The 17,099-nt window shown below is 60.2% G+C and overlaps 1 protein-coding gene across 1 annotated transcript; it reads left to right on the top strand.

Annotated features, from left to right (window-relative positions):
• The first annotated feature begins 225 nt into the window (after positions 1-225).
• Positions 226-16,674, top strand: MNT (MAX network transcriptional repressor). Its single transcript, XM_081220339.1, has 6 exons — positions 226-852; positions 6,255-6,813; positions 7,409-7,450; positions 7,577-7,688; positions 12,814-13,006; positions 13,145-16,674. Exons 1-6 carry the CDS (start codon positions 780-782, stop codon positions 13,885-13,887), a joined length of 1,722 nt encoding a protein of 573 aa, XP_081076465.1. The 5' UTR covers positions 226-779; the 3' UTR covers positions 13,888-16,674.
• Positions 16,675-17,099: the final 425 nt, after the last annotated feature.

Below are 17,099 nucleotides of genomic sequence, written 5' to 3'. Positions count from 1 at the left end.
GTCAGGCCAGTCTCTACCATTCTAACGTTTCCCTGACCTGGAATATCTTTATTTGAGCTAACTTAAGTCCTGAATTTTCCACCCCTCTTTCCCTCCAGCAGGACAAATTTCGTTGTGAATGACCCAAACACGCCGCCGTTGCTCAACTTGTGGCTTGCAATCGGGGCGGGGCGAGGCGGGAAAGCGGAAATGCAGGGCGCGAACCCGGCTGGAACTTCTCCCACCCCCACCCAGGCCACGTGTGCGCGCGCCGTCTCGAGTGGGCGGGGCCAGCCCGCCCTGGACCCCGCCCCTCCCTTCAGGAGACGCCGCGGCCCTGCGGGCGGGGGCTCCGGTCCGGGCTTTGGCTGCGGCCCCGGTGTAGTAGCGGGGGCGGCGGCCGGGGGCAGCGCGGCTCCTTCCCTTGTTGTGTGTGTCGGTGCCTCCTCGCCATCTTGTTGCAAAGCCTTTTCTTGTCGGCGGGACTCCTGGGGGCAGCGGGGCGGGAGGCATCAGAAGGGAGGAAGAGAGGGAGGGGAAGGAGGGAGGCAGTGCCGCCTTTTTTTTTTTTTCTTGCATCAATTTTTTTAAATTTGCAAATCACATTTTGCAAACATTTGGGGAGACCTTGATTTTTCTCCCCGTGCTCCCCCGTTCTTCCCTGTGGAGTGCGCTGCGCCGCCCAGTCCTGTCGCCCCCCGGAGGTGATCCCTCCCTCCCGCCTGCCCGCCAGCCTGACCTGTGCCCGGTTTGCGGGCCGCAGTCTCGGCCCCGGCGCGCCCCCGGCAGCTTTCGGCGCGATGAGCATAGAGACGTTACTGGAGGCGGCCCGCTTCCTGGAATGGCAAGCGCAGCAACAACAGAGAGCACGTGGTGAGCGGCCGGGCTGGGCCCCTGGGGCACCAGGGAAGGGGAGGCGAGCGACCCCGGTCCCCGAGCCCACGCGAAACCGCGAGCGGTACCCCCCTCCCGGGCGGCCCGCGAAGCCGGGCAGTGCAAGGATCCACGCAAGAGCCGCCGCCCGGGGAGTGTTGTGGGCAGTGAAATTAATGAATTCATTAACATGCAGGGAGGACCCGGCTCCTGTGGACGCCACCCCGGCTGCCTACCACCCCTTGTGCACCTTTCGTGGGGGGCTTCTTTCCCGTGGGCCAGCGGCGCCCTCGGTAGGGCTGAGGATGTGCGAGCCGGGGGGGTGGGGTGAAGAATGGTGTTGCGTGGGGGTGGCAGACCCGCGCGTGTGTGCGTGTATGCACGGGGGATGTGTGATGCGAGCCTCGATGAGAGCGGATGGATGGACGTGTACACGGGCGAGTGTCTAGTGCACACGAGTGGGCGTGTGTGTAATGGAGTGGGGGGTGGAATTACTCTACGCGGAGCAGCTCCCCGGCTTCCCTGGCCCTGTGCGGGGGGCGCTCCCGGCATATCTACGCGCCGCTTGGGGCGGAGGCGGCCTTTGCAGAATGAAATGACATCGCGTGTCTTATGATCCTGGCCAGCCCCGCCTGACCCCGCCTCTCAGAGCTGGGCTGGGTCGCGCGTCAAGGGTTTGGGTGAGAGCCGGACTAATTGGACATCTGCGAAACGGCCCGCAGGTCTCCGGGGGCAGCCCCCGGGCCCCCCTTGCTGCCCCCCACTTTAGCCGGTGTGGAATGTGGCGTGTCTGCGCGTTCCAAACCCGCTCTCGGCTGGAATGTTGCGTGTGCCTGCGTTCCAAGCCCGTTGGTTACACCGGGTGGTGACGTGGACCGGCCCCGCCCCCGACCACGTGCACGGGGGACACTCCCGCTGGGGACGGCGCGGCCCAGCGCCTCCCAGCCGCCTCGCGCTCGGCCGGGGGCGGGGCCTGGGCGGGGCTGGCGAGGGGCCTGGCGCCGGGTTGGGCCCTGGCTCTGGCCGCTGGGCATCTCCTTGGGAGATCCTTTGCCCTACGAGGGAGGAGCCGAGCTCACCTGTCTGTTCTCCCCCCAACGTCCTGTTTTTGATCCTGGGGCTAGGGAAACCCTCAGAATCACTGGACATATAGAGCTCACATACTCCCACTGACCCCCCAGACGTTCTCACCAGGGCTCCCTGGCAGCACCCCTGGCCGCGGTGTGGAATGAACTAGGCGAGAAGGGGCAAACTTTGGTGCTCTCTCGACAGCGGGGAGACGGAGGTTTGCGATGCCCCCTGTCTCCACGCGCCGTTGTTGGTAGACCCCAGCTTCAGGGTACTGCAGAAATAGGGACTGGGGGAAGAACTCCGTTTTCCGGACTGCTGCGAGGGCCGCAGCCCTGGATCGGCGTGTGTGCAATATCCGGGGACTGCTGTCCCCTCCAACCCCACCCCCACCCCAAGCCCTTCGGCCGGGTCGGTTGTGGTGGAGAGAGTGCTTCGCCCTCCTTTCCTTTCTCTCTGCCTATTGTTGCTTCAATGATGAGTCATGCAGGAGGTAGTAGTGTGTGTTGTGTGCGCGCGCGCGCCTGCAGCGTGTACCGCCGCCGCCGCCGCCGCCGCCGCCGCCGCCGCTCCGGCGGGCGGGGGAAGCAGCAGTGAACCAGCGGCGGGGAAGCGGCGGGTCAGCCGGCCTCTCAAGGTCAAGAGTCACTCGAGATATGTGTGACCGACAGTGCTTGGGTTTTCGGAACTGATGGGCCAGGACGTCAGCTCACGCGCCCCTCCCCCTTGTCTTCGAGGTCCAGAGCAGGGTCAGGTGATGGACAGTGCAGGTGGTGACCGAGAATGTCCTGCGTGCCGGACCAGCGGCACGGGGAGGAGCGTGCACAAGATTTGGAGAGACTGAGTCACCTGCTGCCACCATCAACACAATGCAATTCAGGAGTTCCTATTGTGTCCCCACTGTGCACTGCCCACTGTGCTAGGAGGCAACAGGATTGACCCTGCTGTTGCTCCAAGGGAACACTCACTTCAGCTTCACTTTACTCGCAGGCTGGTTGGCCATATGGGGGAGGGGAGAAGACCCTCACTGTCATGTCTACCATGCTTTCCAAAATAAGTCAGTCCAGAGCTGACAGTAAGGACCACAGGGATGACTTGAGCAACACTTGGAAGGAACATGGAAATGGCTCTCCTCTAAGAAGTTGCAGAGCCCTGCCCCTCCTCCAGGTGGTGAGAACTGGGGGCAGGGAGCTGAGGTGAGGCTTCTTGTTGGTGGGGCAGGGGGTCTTAGGGGATGGATGGATGGATGCTGGAAAGCCAGATTTACTCCAAAAACTCATGTGTAGATAGCCAGACCTGGCTGCAGCAGCTTAATCTCTGCAATTCATTTTTTTCTCTTACTAGAGGTTCTGTCCTCTAACTTGGGGTGGGAAAAAATGGGAGAGAAGGGGGTGCTGGTGAGCCTGCTGACCAGAACTGCTTTCTGGGGGTGTGTACCTCATGGGCAGCCCTGAACAGGGATCCTCTCATCTGGGCCCCCGTTCAACCTCAAGCCTCAAGTGACAGTTTATTGACCTAGACCAGCCAGTTTGCTCAAATGATGAACCGAGGATGTGTGTGCACGTGCATGTTTGTGCACGAGGGGAGAGAGGAAAGGGCAAGGCCATCCTGGTGGCCAGCAGGAAGGCCTGGTCATTTCCAGCAGTCATGGAAGTGACTGAAATGGGACCCTCTTCTACCTGAGCTAGTCGCACCTGTGCCTGCCTCATGCACCAAGCTCCCTGTTACGTGTAGAAGGGGAAAACGCCCCTGAAGATTGGGGGCCACCACCTGGTGTGGACTCCTCTGGCCCCAGGTCTGTGCCTGCTGAGCCCCTAGGCCACAGTGGCTTGGGGGAAGCTCAGAGCCCATACTCTCCATTGTCGGCCTGGACCCTTGACCCCTGGATCACCCAGAAGGGTCATGCAAAATTCTCTGGGGGCAGCTTCTGGGCAGAACCCAGGGTAGGTGCCAGAGTATGTGTGTGAGAAGAGGAGTGCACCCAAGGGTGCAGCAGAGCATTATTTTGAAGAGCCTAAACCCATATTACTAAAACCCAGTTTGCTCTCCCCACTTTGTTTCCCCCTGCCCAGTGCACAGGAAGGGGGTCAGCGCTAGGTGGGGAATGAAGGCAGGAGGCTGTAGTTGGCTGGATCTGGCCTGGGGCGCCCCCTCTTCTTCACCACCAGTTAAGCTTCTTCATGCTGATCCAGGTGTGATAGAGCTTGGCCATTCACCTGGGTCCTTCCTGGCATCTGTGAGGCGTGCCTGCCTGGCTCTGGAACAGAGAGGGTAGGTGAGGAGGTTGCCATCTCCTGGGTGCGCTTTGGATTTGACTTAAAATATGGGGAAAACGACGTTTGCCTTCATTCTAGGGTCCCAGAGCACCTGGCCTTGGGGTTTGGGGCCCTGTCTGTCCCCCTGCTTGTGGGAGAGCGGAACACTTGCTCCAAGGCCAATGAAAGTTCGGGTCCTGGCTCAAAGGAATGGAGATGGGGCTGTTTTGGGCCCTGAGCTCCAGGACCTTGTCTTGGGGGTGGGGTGGGGGGAGGTGGGGAGCGGACTGGGGATGTCCCAGGCTGGGCCTGAGAAGGGCTCCTTTCCCAGTGTGGTCTGTGGGAAACAGGAGCGCAGAGAGCTGGTTTTCTCTGGGCCTGTAACAGAAGCCAGTGCTGCCGGCTTACAGCAGCAAGCTGGTGCAGGCCTGGTAGCTTCCTTTCCTGAGAGGCAGGGGAGACACGGAAGAGGCCGGCTTGCTGACTCCAGCCCTTGAATGCTGGCTGCTGGGAAACCACTGAGCGCTTGCCCTCTCAGAACACTTCCCCCCTACTTCCTCCTTCGCCTCTTCTTCTCTGTTCTTCTCTGTGGGAGGGAGGGGCTCTGAGCAGGCCTGGTTCACACTCAAGTTGTTGATTGGCCAAGGGGCCCTGAGGCCTCGCGTTTTCGGGGGCCCCTGAGCCCAAAGACCTGGGTAGTGGGATGCTCTTCGCCCCAGGGGGCACTTCGCTAACCTCGCCCCCGAGCCCCACCCCTTGGGGTGGTGTGTTTGGGGCGTGTCGGCCCTCCCTGTGCTGTCAGCTGTTAGTCAGCAGCGTGGTGAATCGGGGCAGGAGGGCGGGCTGGTTGACCAGCCTGCTCCCTGGCCTGGGGGCTCCAGCCTCTCCCCTGGGCCCTGGCCCAAACCTGTAGCCTGGGAACTAGAATGGTGGGGGGCAGGGTGGGGATGGAGAGGGGCCTCTGGATCAGGAGGGGCCTCTCCCTTTGCCCTGTTCTCAGCCCGCTGCTGAGCAGGCCTCTCCTTCTGGCGGGGCTTTCAGCAGAGATGCTGAACAGAGGTGTGCAAGGTTGTTGGAGCTCACTGCCCTGTTCAACACCTGTTAAAAAGCCCTGCTTTCCTTTCTGCCTGCCTCTTACTTTTGTAGTTTTTGCTGCTGGTGGTGGTGGGGAATAAGTTCCAGCACACAAAGGACAGAGAAGGACCAGGTGCATTTTGGGTATAGACCTTGAGGAAACAGGCTTTGGGACCTAGCCTGGGAGTCCTGAGTCCTGGGCCTGGTTTCCTCACGTGTGAGCTGAAGGTGATATCCCTGCCCTGCTTGTGCTGTGGGGCCCTTGTGAGATACAGAGAGGGGTGTGTGTGTGTGTGTGTGTGTGTGTGTTACGCATATAGACACCTAGTGAGCATACGTTGGCACAGCAAGTACCAGGCATTCACCAGGTGTCAGAAGAGCTGGCTGGGTTTAGCCCCCGTTTTACCTTTGATTCACAGTATGACCCTCAACAAATCATTTTGCCTCTTTGAGCTAATTTATCTCATCTGTGAAATGAAGGTACCACCTGCCCTCTAGAAGGTACCTCCCCAGAATCTAGGATTTGACCACTTCCTCTATTCTCCTGGTGGCCTGTGAGGTCATTTGTGGGCTGGCCTTTACCCACCTCATCTATCACTCCCTCCCCTTAGCCTTGCAGCCCCTGCTCATCACCTGCTTAATCCTTCAACATTCAGGGTGCCCAGCCTCCAGCACCCTTACTGACAGCTCCTGCTCGGCCTTTCCACAGCCTCTCTCTTCCCCCAGCCTGGATTGTTACCCCTATTATTTGTCGTATCCCCTCACCGCCCCCCCCTCCCCGTCTATGAGCTCCCCAACAGCAGGACCAGGATTGTTTTATTTGATCACTGCTGCGTCCCCAGCGCTTAGCCCAGTGCCGAACTATCAAGTGTGGATGAGTATTTGTGGTGTCACCGGTGCTGCCTGGGATGGGGTCAGAGGAGGGGTTGCACCTGGAGGACAGGTGAAGCTGGGGCCCAGGACCGCCGGCCCTGCTGAGACCCCTCTGGCGTTCTCTCTGTGTAGAGGAACAGGAGCGGCTTCGCCTGGAGCGGGAGCGGGAGCGGGAGCAGCAGCAGGCCAGCAGCCTGGCCAGGCTGGCCCACGCCCTGCCGGTGGAGGAACCCCGCATCGAGGCACCGCCCCTGCCTCTGTCGCCGCCCGCGCCCCCGCCGGCACCCCCGCCCCCGCTGGCCACCCCCACCCCACTGACTGTCATCCCTATTCCTGTAGTGACCAGCTCCCCTCAGCCTCTGCCCCCGCCCCCGCCCCTGCCCCTGGCACCTCGTCAGCCGGCTCTGGTTAGCGCCCCTGGACTCAGCATTAAGGAGTCGGCACCCCTTCCCACCAGGCCGCAGGGGCCCACTCCTGCTCCTCTACTGCCGGACTCCAAGGCCACCGTTCCGCCCACTGGCAGCCCCAAGCCTTTGCAGCCCCTCCCCACACCCATCCTGACCATCGCCCCACACCCTGGAGTCCAGCCCCAGCTGGCCCCCCAGCAGCCACCCCCATCCACTCTTGGGACCCTGAAGCTGGCACCCGCTGAAGAAGTCAAATCCGGCGAACAGAAGAAGAGGCCTGGGGGGTGAGTGAAGTGTGGCACAGGGGCTGGTGGGATGGAGAGGAGAACAAACGGCCCACGGCCTGAGCGGTGTGCACGAGAGAAAGCACCCTCCCAAGCTAGCCTGGCAGAGCCGTGGCCCTGCCTCCCCAGCCCAGAAGCGCCTTCCTGTATTTCGATATGTCCTCACCGAGCTGTGACCATCCCCACCCTGGGGAGTGGGGAATGGTCATTGCCCTCTGTTGTTCTCAGGCTTCTGGGTTCTCTGACGCCCTCCAAGGTTGAGGCTAATGGCATTTCGAGGCCTTTGGACAGGGTATTGGATTATGGGGCTCTTGAGTAAGGGCCGGGGTCCACTGGCTATCCCAGGAGCCCTTCACAGGTGCATGGATGTGATGGAAGGTAAAGGGGTTGTGAATTATTACGAGCCTACATGTGCCCTCCAGGGGGTGTATGCCCCACGACACAGGGCGAACAACTGAACAGCTCATCGCTGCTTCTCTAGAGAGACAATGTCAGGAACAAAAAGCCTGTGGCATTTGGGGAGGGAGGGGCAGGGGGTGGGAAGGCCGCCTAATTGGGCCCAACTCCCTGAGCCCCCTGTCTGTCTGGATTTCAGAATCGGAACCAGAGAAGTCCACAACAAGCTGGAGAAGAACAGGTGTGTGTGTGTGTGTGTGTGACTACCGGGACGGTCCCGTCTGTGGTCCCCAAGCTCTCCTTAGGCCTTCCCTCCCGCCCATGGCCCCCTGGCGTCTGGCTGACCGCCGCTGCTTCCTCTCCCCAGGAGGGCCCATCTGAAGGAGTGCTTTGAGACCCTGAAGCGCAACATCCCCAACGTGGATGACAAGAAGACATCGAATCTGAGCGTGTTGCGCACGGCGCTGCGGTACATTCAGGTATGGGGGAGGGAAGCAAGGCCCAGAGAAGGGCGGGCGACGGACGCTGCGCCGGCTTCCTGCGCGCCCCGCCTCCCCTCCGCGGCCCCGCCCTCGCTCCCTCACCGGCTCCCCCGCCCGCCTCCACGCGGGCGCCGAGCACATGGCCCGGCTGACGTCAGCGGGGCTCCCCGCCCGGGAGGGGGCGGGGAGCGGCGCGCGTGCGCGGGGGAGCGCGGTGGTGGCGCTCGGCTCCCCTCCCCCGCCGGGCTGCCCCGCGGAGCCCCGCGATCGGCATGGCCCCTGCGGCTCAGTGTCAGCTCGGTCCGCGGCCCTGCCTTACCGCCTGCCGCGCGTTAGTGCCCCGGCGGGTGGGAAGGGCGTAGGGTGGCCAGCGCCTCCACCGCTCCCGCCCGCAGTGCCTGGGCGGGAACCGGTTTCAGCCTGAGACTATCACGGCGGGGGGCGGGGGGCTGGGCGTGGCTCGTTCCGCAGGGTGGCGCCCTTGAAACACCTTCCCCCCCCCAGCCCGCGACTTGTAGCCCAGACGGACCAAGATCCTTGCAGTAAGCTCACGGAGGTGCCACCACCTGACTTTGGGGGGTAAACCTAGGGGAGGGGGCAATGCGGCAGTCTGGACAACGAGAAGCCCCGGGGTCACCGAACGTAAAGATTTACATTCTCCTTCCCTCAGGGTTTAAAAGAAGCTCTTTTTTAAGGGACCCTCCTGGCCGTGTGTCCCTTGCTTTTGGGCATTGGCTCCTCTCTGCAGTACGGGGCGGGGGGCGGGCACCGCCAGATAAGACCGTTGCCGTGACGGCCCGAGTTTCGGTTTCCCTGGAAACCGGCCGAGGGTTCCGCGTGCCGGGAAGGAGGCTGTGGGGGTGGGGCGAACGGCCATGCTCGGCTGCCCTGGAGACAGAGCCGGAGGTAGCCGTTGGGAAGTGGGAGGGACTTAGGGCTCCCGGGCTGCGGGGGCGGGGCAGCCTCAGGGTCTCCCAGTCGGCGCTCTTGGGAAGCTTGAGGGCTGGGTGGCATCACGGCCCGGGTGGGCCACCCTTCCCCCGGCCTCAACTACCTCAGGGGTCACAGCCCTGAGGTAACCGGAGCCAGACTTGTTGAAGGAGGGGACGGAGGCGCTGCTTCGGACCTGCTCCCAGCCGGCATTTCCCTCCCCGCCTTCCGCCAACGCGCGCCCTTCCGCCCTCCCTCCGGACGAGGTGGAGGGGCTGGCGCGCTTCCAGGCCGCTTCCCGGCACGGGAGGGGAGGGGCCGGGCCCGCCGATTGGCAGAGCTGGGCAGGGGGCGGGACTCGTGCGCGCGCGGAGTGAGGGTGCGGCCTGTGGGGAGTGACGCAGCAAAGCCGGGTCCGCGTGGGTTCGCGCGTGCTCCGGGAGGGGCGGGGCCTCGGCAGCCGAGAGGGAATGGGAGAGAGACGGGGAAGAGGGGAGGGGGCCCAGCCTCGGGTTTCAGAGGCGAGGATCCCCGTGAGGCTCTTTTCTGGGATGTTTCTGCAGAACTTGGGCTTGAGTCTAAATTTATAGTCTTTCAGCCGTAGGAAGTCATGTAGCCCGGGAGCAAACCCCTGTCTAAACTATCTGACATTTTCTGTCAATATCGGTTTCCTCTTTTGCGCTGCGATGGTGCTAAGTGGGAAGAAGCAATAGTATCTTCGTCATAAAGATGTGAGGAGGATGGGCCGTCTATAAATATTAACTTGATGGCAATTATTGAGAAGTAGGAAGGATGGAATGGCTCATTCCTCCCTGTAGGCACATACCTAGGTCCGGAAGCCTTGATTGCGAGATGGTGGATTTGAAAGTAAGTCAGAAATAAGAGACTCAGTAGAGCCAGCAGACTTGGGATTTGGGGCTGGGCTGAGTGGGAAGCAAGGTGGACCCAAGCTGTCCATAAGAGATACTTGTCCTGGGGCTAGCAGTGGAAGCAGAAATGCTGGAAAACTTAACAAGGCTCTCTATAAATCCTCAGCTTCATTCATTTACTTATTCAGGTACTTTTGGACAGCCCTGTGTCTGATTGGGAGGCTAGAAAGTGGGGAGCAAAGGAAAAACTGTGGATCTCTGTCCTTAGGTTGGTCTTGCAGCAGAGTATCACATAATCAGAGAACTCTGTTACGAGGGCGTAGTAGGGATAGGGGGTCACAGGATCTGTTCTGGGGAGTTAGGGAAGTTGCCGCTGAGGAAGGGGCATTTGAGCTGGGACCTGAAGGCCAGGGTGACCGAAACAAGTGGAGGGCAGAAAGCCCAGTGCAGAGCAAAGTTTCTCCGGTAGGAGGAAGCAGGATGCATGTTTGGAAGTTAAAGGTGTTCAGGAGGGTTGCTGTGCAGAGATGGCGGCAGCGGGGCACCAGATGGGAGTCGGGAGGGAGTACGGGAGAGACCACATAGGGCGTGGAGACTGAGGGCTTCGGTTGTGTGCTGAGGCCGGAAGCTATGGGAAGGCTGTAGCCCCCAGCCAGACCCACATTACCGTGGAGGTAGTAAAGGATTTGAAGACAGGATCAGTGAAGTGGACAGAAACAGGAAGAGGAGTAGGCAGGTACCAAACCACGCACCCATAGTCTTAGAAAGGAAATGGGTTTAGAATGAAGCACTGGGGACAAAAGTTAGACCCTGGGAAAGCTTTCCAGGGATCTCTAGGCCTGTGGAGAGCTGGACTAGGTGAGAACTGGAGGTTTTGGTCCCTGACATCCTCTCTTCCTGAGCCGACAGTCTATGCTCCCCGCTAGCTAGCAGGTAGCATTCAGGACAGGCACTTCCAGCCCCCTGCATCCAGGTTTGAGTGAGGGCTGACTCACCCCAGGTCTCATCATTAACGTGGCTCCATCCAATTGGCATGTCTAGCACTGGCCTCTCAGGGTAGAACCAGGTGAGAAGCCAGATTGTGTGTGTGTGTGTGTGTGTGTGTGTGTGTGTGTGTCAGTAAATCGGGGGGGTGGGGAATCTTTCTGGCAGAAATATGGGGAGAGACAGGTTAATCTCAAAGCCAGGATGACAGAGCTGTGTGTGGCCTGGGACTGGCAACAAGTATAAAAGGTGTAAAGCTGCCAGATCTCAGGTCAGTACAGAGCATCGCTGTGTCTGGGTTGCGTGTCACAGGCATTGATGTTTGAGGCATCTCTGACTTGTGAGGCCAGGAATGTAAGCAGTTTGGGGCTGCAGGAGGGAGCGTGGGGAAGTTGGGCCTAGCTGGTGTGTGGAGTTGAAGACGTTATTGTGCCTGGGAGGTCAGGTGAACAGTCAGGAAAGGCTGTTGCAAAATTGCCCGAAGGAACTGGAATCAGGGGAAACTCAAATCTAATGAGAGACTGTGATCCTCCTGTAATGAGGCGGAGAGACAGGGTAGAGGTGGGTACCAACATGCTTGGGTCGTCACAGATCCTTCCCCCGAGGCTAAGACATCACTCATGGCTCTGTCCTGGGCACTGGTAGCCTTAGGGGATGTAAGGTAACTGCAGAACAGTCCTTGCCCCGCTCCCAGGGTTGGACAGGGACAGCACGTATTGAGATGGAAAAACAAAACATGGAATATTTAGGGGCTCGTGTGAACCAGTGTCAGTCTCAATGCTGACAGTCTCGTTAAACGCTCAGAGGTGTGGTGCCAGTGCCAAGAAGGGCTTGAGGGCAGGAGGATGTACCGGGAGGACGTGGGATGGGGATGGACAGTGAGGGGGTGGGGGCCCAGTGGTGGGCCTGGAGCACAGGCAGGTAAGACCTGGAGGGGTGAGAAGGGAGGATGTGTGTGTGAGCCAGTGGGCTCTACACTTGGCTGTGAATGGCAAGCCTTGGAAGCTAGAAGCTCAGGAGCAGGTCAGGTAAGAGACTCATGGGGCAGCAAGCAAGATTGTCTTTGCTGTCTGGTGGACCCAGCAGTCATGACGTGCCTGGGCTGAGGAAAAGCTGGCAACAGGGAGGCCTGCAAGATTTAAGATGAGATGGTTTAATAAAGTGTCAGTCGGGAGGTCACAGAGGACAAGGAGAGAGTTTCGGTGCGGAAGGGAGTTGAGAAACAGGACAGGAGCTGGCAATTCAGGGCTGCTAATAAGCATTGTTCAAAGGGAAACTGGAGACACTTCTGACAGGGGAGCATTGCCACAGTCTGGGTAGCGGGGCGTCCAGCAACCTCTGGGAGGGTCGACCTGAGAGCTTGCCTGTGGCCCTGGGGGAGTTGAAGGGGAGGTGGTGCCGTGGACAGGGGAGCTCTCTCCAGTGTTCTTAGTGAAGTGGGTAGCCTCAGTGTCACGGGGGAGGAGCTACCTGCGACCTGTCTTAAAGGGCGGAGCCTCTCCAGGGGTGCTCAGGTGGAGGCAACGGGTGCTGTCCTCCCAAGAGCTGTTTCTCATTGGCCGGGGCAGCTCAGGGGCAGGTGTGGAAGGAGGGGCACATTGCAGGGCCTGGGGTAGCTCAGCAGCCTGGGGCGTCTGGAGGGCTGCGGGCCGCGTGGACGTAGAGCGGTATGGAGAGGCGGCACGGGTGGGCACCGTGGGGAGGAGCCCAGGAGGTCGGAGAGGAGGTGCACAGCCAGCAGCTGTTAGGGACGACATAGAGAAGGTCAAGGAGATGAGATGGGGGTCTCAGAATCTGGTGGCTCATCCTCCAAGGGTACTGAAGTTAAGGAGACCAGTGAATGATGAAGGGGAGAAAAGGGCAGGATCGTCTGGGGATCTTTGAGGCATGGGTTCCATGGAGGGTAGCTTGTGGCATCCGTGAGTGACAGGATGGTGTGAATGACAGCGGGGGCCTTGGGCACCACTGAGAAGTCTGTTACCCTTTCCGTTCTGCTCCGCAGAATGGAGGGAGGTGCCGCCAGGACGGTGGATGGGGCAAGAGGCAGCGAAGCCCCTCAGGACGGAGTGATGTGGGGGTAGGGGAGGGACTGACCTGGATCCGCACCTGCCTGAGAGCCCGCGGTTGCCAGTTGCTGGGCCTCCCTAGGCAGAGCCGTGGACCAGGAGGCAGGTGTGGTCTCCAACAGCCCCCGTCCGCCTGGGCCCCTGGTCACTGCACAGCTGCCTCTGGGGGCCAGGTGATCTGGAGGTGAGGGCTGCGGCGGGAGGTGTTTGTGGTACCATGGGCCCCGTGGCTGCCGCTCAGGATACCTTGCTGTTACTGGCTCTGTTCTCCAGTCCCTGAAGAGGAAGGAGAAAGAATATGAACATGAGATGGAGCGTCTGGCACGGGAAAAGATTGCCACGCAGCAGCGGCTGGCGGAGCTCAAGCACGAGCTGAGCCAGTGGATGGACGTGCTGGAGATCGACCGCGTGCTCCGGCAGACGGGCCAGCCTGACGACGACCAGGCCTCCACCTCCACTGCTTCTGGTGAGCTCCACCCCCCACCCGCTCCGTGTCGCCCCGCCCCAGCCCCATAATATCCCGGGCCCCCAGGGACATCTGCTCCTCCAGGCTCTCCCTGCCAAGCCCTTCTGACCTGTGCCTATCCACGTGCCCCCGCAACAGAGGGCGAGGATAACATAGACGAGGATATGGAGGAGGACCAGGCCGGCCTGGGCCCACCTAAGCTGAGCCATCGCCCCCGCCCGGAGCTGCCGAAGCCGCCACCCAGCACCGCGCCTCTGCCTCCCCACCCGCAGCCTGTGGCCCTGTCTCCTGCCCATCTCCCCGGGCAGCAGCCGCCGCCGCCACAGCAGAAGACACCTCTGCCAGCCCCTCCCCCGCCCCCAGCTGCTCCGGCCCAAACGCTGGTGCCCGCTCCAGCCCATCTGGTGGCTGCAGCCGGGGGAGGCTCCACGGTCATTGCCCACACAGCCACCACCCACGCCTCAGTCATTCAGACTGTGAACCATGTTCTGCAGGGGCCGGGTGGCAAGCACATCGCCCACATCGCCCCCTCGGCCCCCAGCCCTGCTGTGCAGCTGGCGCCCGCCACACCCCCCATTGGCCACATCACGGTGCACCCTGCCGCCCTCAACCACGTGGCCCACCTTGGCTCCCAGCTGCCCCTGTACCCGCAGCCTGTGGCGGTGAGCCAGCCCGTGGCGGTGAGCCACATCGCCCACACCCTCTCACACCAGCAAGTGAATGGCACGGCCGGGCTGGGGTCCCCGGCCACAGTCATGGCGAAGCCAGCCGTAGGGGCTCAGGTGGTGCACCACCCCCAGCTGGTGGGCCAGACAGTGCTCAACCCTGTGACCATGGTCACCATGCCCTCCTTCCCAGTCAGCACGCTCAAGCTGGCTTGAGGATGAGGCCACTCAGAGGCCCCCTGTGGGGGCAGGGAGGGAGACCTGTCCCCCACTCTCCCACCCACCAGCTCCACACATTCCAACCAGGCCCAGGCCCGCCCCACCCATACCCACCCCCAGGCCTCCTAGGGGAAGGGGGTGCAGAGACTCTGAGCCAGGGGAGGGAGGGGCCTCCCCAGGGAGCTGGGCACAGGGCAGGGGGTCACCCCACTGCACTAGGACTTGACAAAGTGAAGAGAGACGCTCTGGCAAACGTGCCGCCTGTCCGGCCTGGTGCCAGCTCCAGTGCCGTTCCTGTCCCCCATCCCCAGAAACCAGTGCGATGTGGACATCGTGTTCTCCCGCTTTCCCTTGCCCTGCCCACCTTCCTGTGCCGCTGCTGCTGCTATTGCTCTGTCTGGTGAGATGGCTGAGCGCCCGGGCCCTCCCCTCCCAAGCTTCAGCTTTCTCTTCCCTGGGTTCTCGAGGGGAAAGGGGGGAAGCAGAACTGAAGCAACTTGGCCCGGAAAGCTGGGGACTGAGGGGGGCCCTGCTCTGAGTACAGGTGACAGATCCTAGGATGTGGCTTGTGTGGAGTCCCAAAGACTCCAGACAGGTGGGTGCCCCAGCCTGGAGCTCTCCAACCTGGTTGCAGTCATTGTGACTCATCACAACAAGCTAGAAAAGACAATTCTCTACTAATAGTAAACCAAACCCAAGCCCTTGCCAAGCTTCCCAAGCCGCTCAACCCTTGCCACTGGGCTCCTGTCTTCAGGAAGGCAGGCTGAGGGTGGGGACGGGGAAGGAGGAGCTTGGCTGTCTCCTCCTGCCCCCCCTTGACCTTCAACCAGGTCTGGACTGAGAGGAGGGTGTTCTGGACCCTGTCCCCATCCCTGGACTTGACTCTTGGCTTCCAGAAAGTAGAGAGGAGGTCTGGCCTCTGTTCGGTACTGTGCACTCCCTGGAGGAAGAGTACACCTGGATGCCTCCTTGCTGCCTGGGAGACGGACCAGCATCTGGTTTGGCTTCCAGGAGCCTGAAGCCACGCTGTTGAGGTAATCAGGAAGTTAAAATCCAGGGGCTTGGCCCTGTGGGCCTGTGGGGAGGGAGCATGGCCAGACCCGGGAGGACTGTGGCTTCTGACCCAGCTTCTCCGTCTCTGGCACCATCTTTCTTTCCTCTGAACGTCCCCCTTTCTCCAGCGGGCTGTTCTGAGCCTGCCCTCCCCAGTGGGGGCTGCTGTGTGCCACCACCTTCCTCTGAGGAAAGGTCCTCAGCTGGGCCACGGGCGGGGCTGAGCTTGCGGTGGGAGGAGCAAGGGGGCCTGTGTGTAGGGGACGGTTTTCCCTGCCTTCGCCTCAGCAGACTGCTTTGGCTTCTCTTTTTATGTGCATATTTATTACAAGTGGCCTTGTGTCAGACACACTCAGTTACACATGTGGACACTTGGCTCCCCACCTGGACACACTCACCAATGGCCTTTCAGAGTGTCTGTGGAGGGGGAAGCCAGTGTTCCTGGGTGTGAAGTTTGAAATGACAGCCTGGGGAGGGGGACACTGAGGAGGCCAGCAAAAGTCTTGAATAGATTGAGCCACCTAAGAACTCCCTTTCAGTTCCTTTTGGTCCTGGAGACCTGCCTGGGGACTGTTCCCTTGTCTCCCGGGGTGGGGAAAGGGAAGGCCTTCTGGACACCTCCGAGGTTTCTAGGAGGGCACCCTGTACCCCCCCAAATTGCGGCTCCCACCTCACACTTGCCGCCTTTCTGCACCTGCAGCCACTGCCACTACCACCCTGTTTTGGGCGGAGCTGGTTTCTCTCTTCCTGGTGTGATTACGTTAGAAAGAGCAGAGGGAGAAGGGCAGGCCTGGCCCCCAGGAACAGTCAGAGAAGTACTGGCGAGCCGTCCTCCTCTCAGCTCTGCTCACCTCGTAACTGTCCTGTTAGCCAGTTGCCCCTCGGGCCTGCACAGATACCTCATCCGCCCGCGCCCCCGCCCCTCCCCGCCCCCACTGCCGCAGTGTGGGCCTCGGAATCTAGTGCCGAATGACTATGTCCAGATTGGTGACGATGGGTGTTGTTGCTGTTTTTGTTGTTTTCGTGAACGCTGTGACGCTGTGTGCCCAAGAGGGCAGCCTCCACCCAGCCCTTCCTTGGGCATCTCCCCTGAGAGCTGTCAGGACCACATCTGTCCTCGCCCCTTGGGACCGCCTGCCCCTCCCCTCCCTAGCCCTTCCAGCCTGGGGGATGCGTGCGCACGTGCGCACGCACACAAACACACACACACACATCTTACCTCTCATGCGTGTTTTACTTTTTGATGTTCAGAGTGGCTCACTGGCTGGGAGTCTTTACCTCGGGGAGATGGGGAGGTTGGTTCCTTGGGGGGCCAAAGAAGGGCAGGGAATTCCTGGAAGGGAATTAGGGGTCACCATAACCCCTGCCCTTTCCAGGAACAGCTTCTTCTTCCCCCATCCCAGAGTCCCACCCCCATCCCCCAAAGAGGTGGCCCTTGTTTACAGTGAGGACTTGGTCACTGTGTCTCTGTTTCCTAAAATATAAATCGTAGCGACCCCAGACTGTAGAGATTTTTATGTGTTTGGATACATCTGCTGTGTGGGAAAAAACAAACAAACAAACAAAAAACTACAAAAACCCTAATTTTGTACATATTGTATTTTTACTATTGAACTGTATTCTAGTGGCTGTTCATGCTCCAAGACATTAGGTATTGAGACATGAATACTATCCATGTAATAAGCACTTGCCTGGAATAAAATATAAAATTGAAATAAACCTGCACTGAAACCCGAGACGGAGCTGCCACCTGCAGCATCTGGGTCATTTTGTTGCAAAAGGGGGCAGAGACCTTCAGGGAAGGACCTCCAGTGAGAAGCAGTAGCATCCTTTCCCTATTGATGGGTTGGGGGCAGAGTCTTCAAGTAGATTCCAGGCTGATGGAGTTTAGAAAAAAGATGAGGGACCTTACTGTTCTGATCCCAAGGCTCAGTCCTCAAGCTCTGAGAACTGCAGTTCTGGTCCTCATGCTTTTGCAATACTTCACACTTCCTCAAACCATTTTTACAAACACTATCTTGTTTCATCTCCTAACAGCTCGGTGAAGTAAATAGGCCAAGAAATAGCAGATGAGGAAACAGGTTCGGGGTGGCTGAGTGACTTGCTAAGGTCACATGACCAGCCGGGGGCCGTGTGGAGCTGCAGTCTGATCTCAG

This window comes from Mesoplodon bidens, assembly GCF_964165515.1.
Source record: "Mesoplodon bidens genome assembly, chromosome: 19".
In the NCBI taxonomy this organism is placed as follows: Eukaryota; Metazoa; Chordata; class Mammalia; order Artiodactyla; family Ziphiidae; genus Mesoplodon; species Mesoplodon bidens.
Note: the sequence above shows the minus strand (reverse complement) of the source record. Positions and strands in the feature narration are given on the sequence as shown.

Bases quoted from the DNA above. Each gene is read 5' to 3' on its own strand.
- MNT (XM_081220339.1), top strand. From the start codon at position 780: ATGAGCATAGAGACGTTACTGGAGGCGGCCCGCTTCCTGGAATGGCAA. The intron at 853-6,254 runs GTGAGCGGCCGG...CTCTCTGTGTAG, and splicing joins GCAACAACAGAGAGCACGTG to AGGAACAGGAGCGGCTTCGC. The intron at 7,689-12,813 runs GTATGGGGGAGG...TCTGTTCTCCAG, and splicing joins CGGCGCTGCGGTACATTCAG to TCCCTGAAGAGGAAGGAGAA.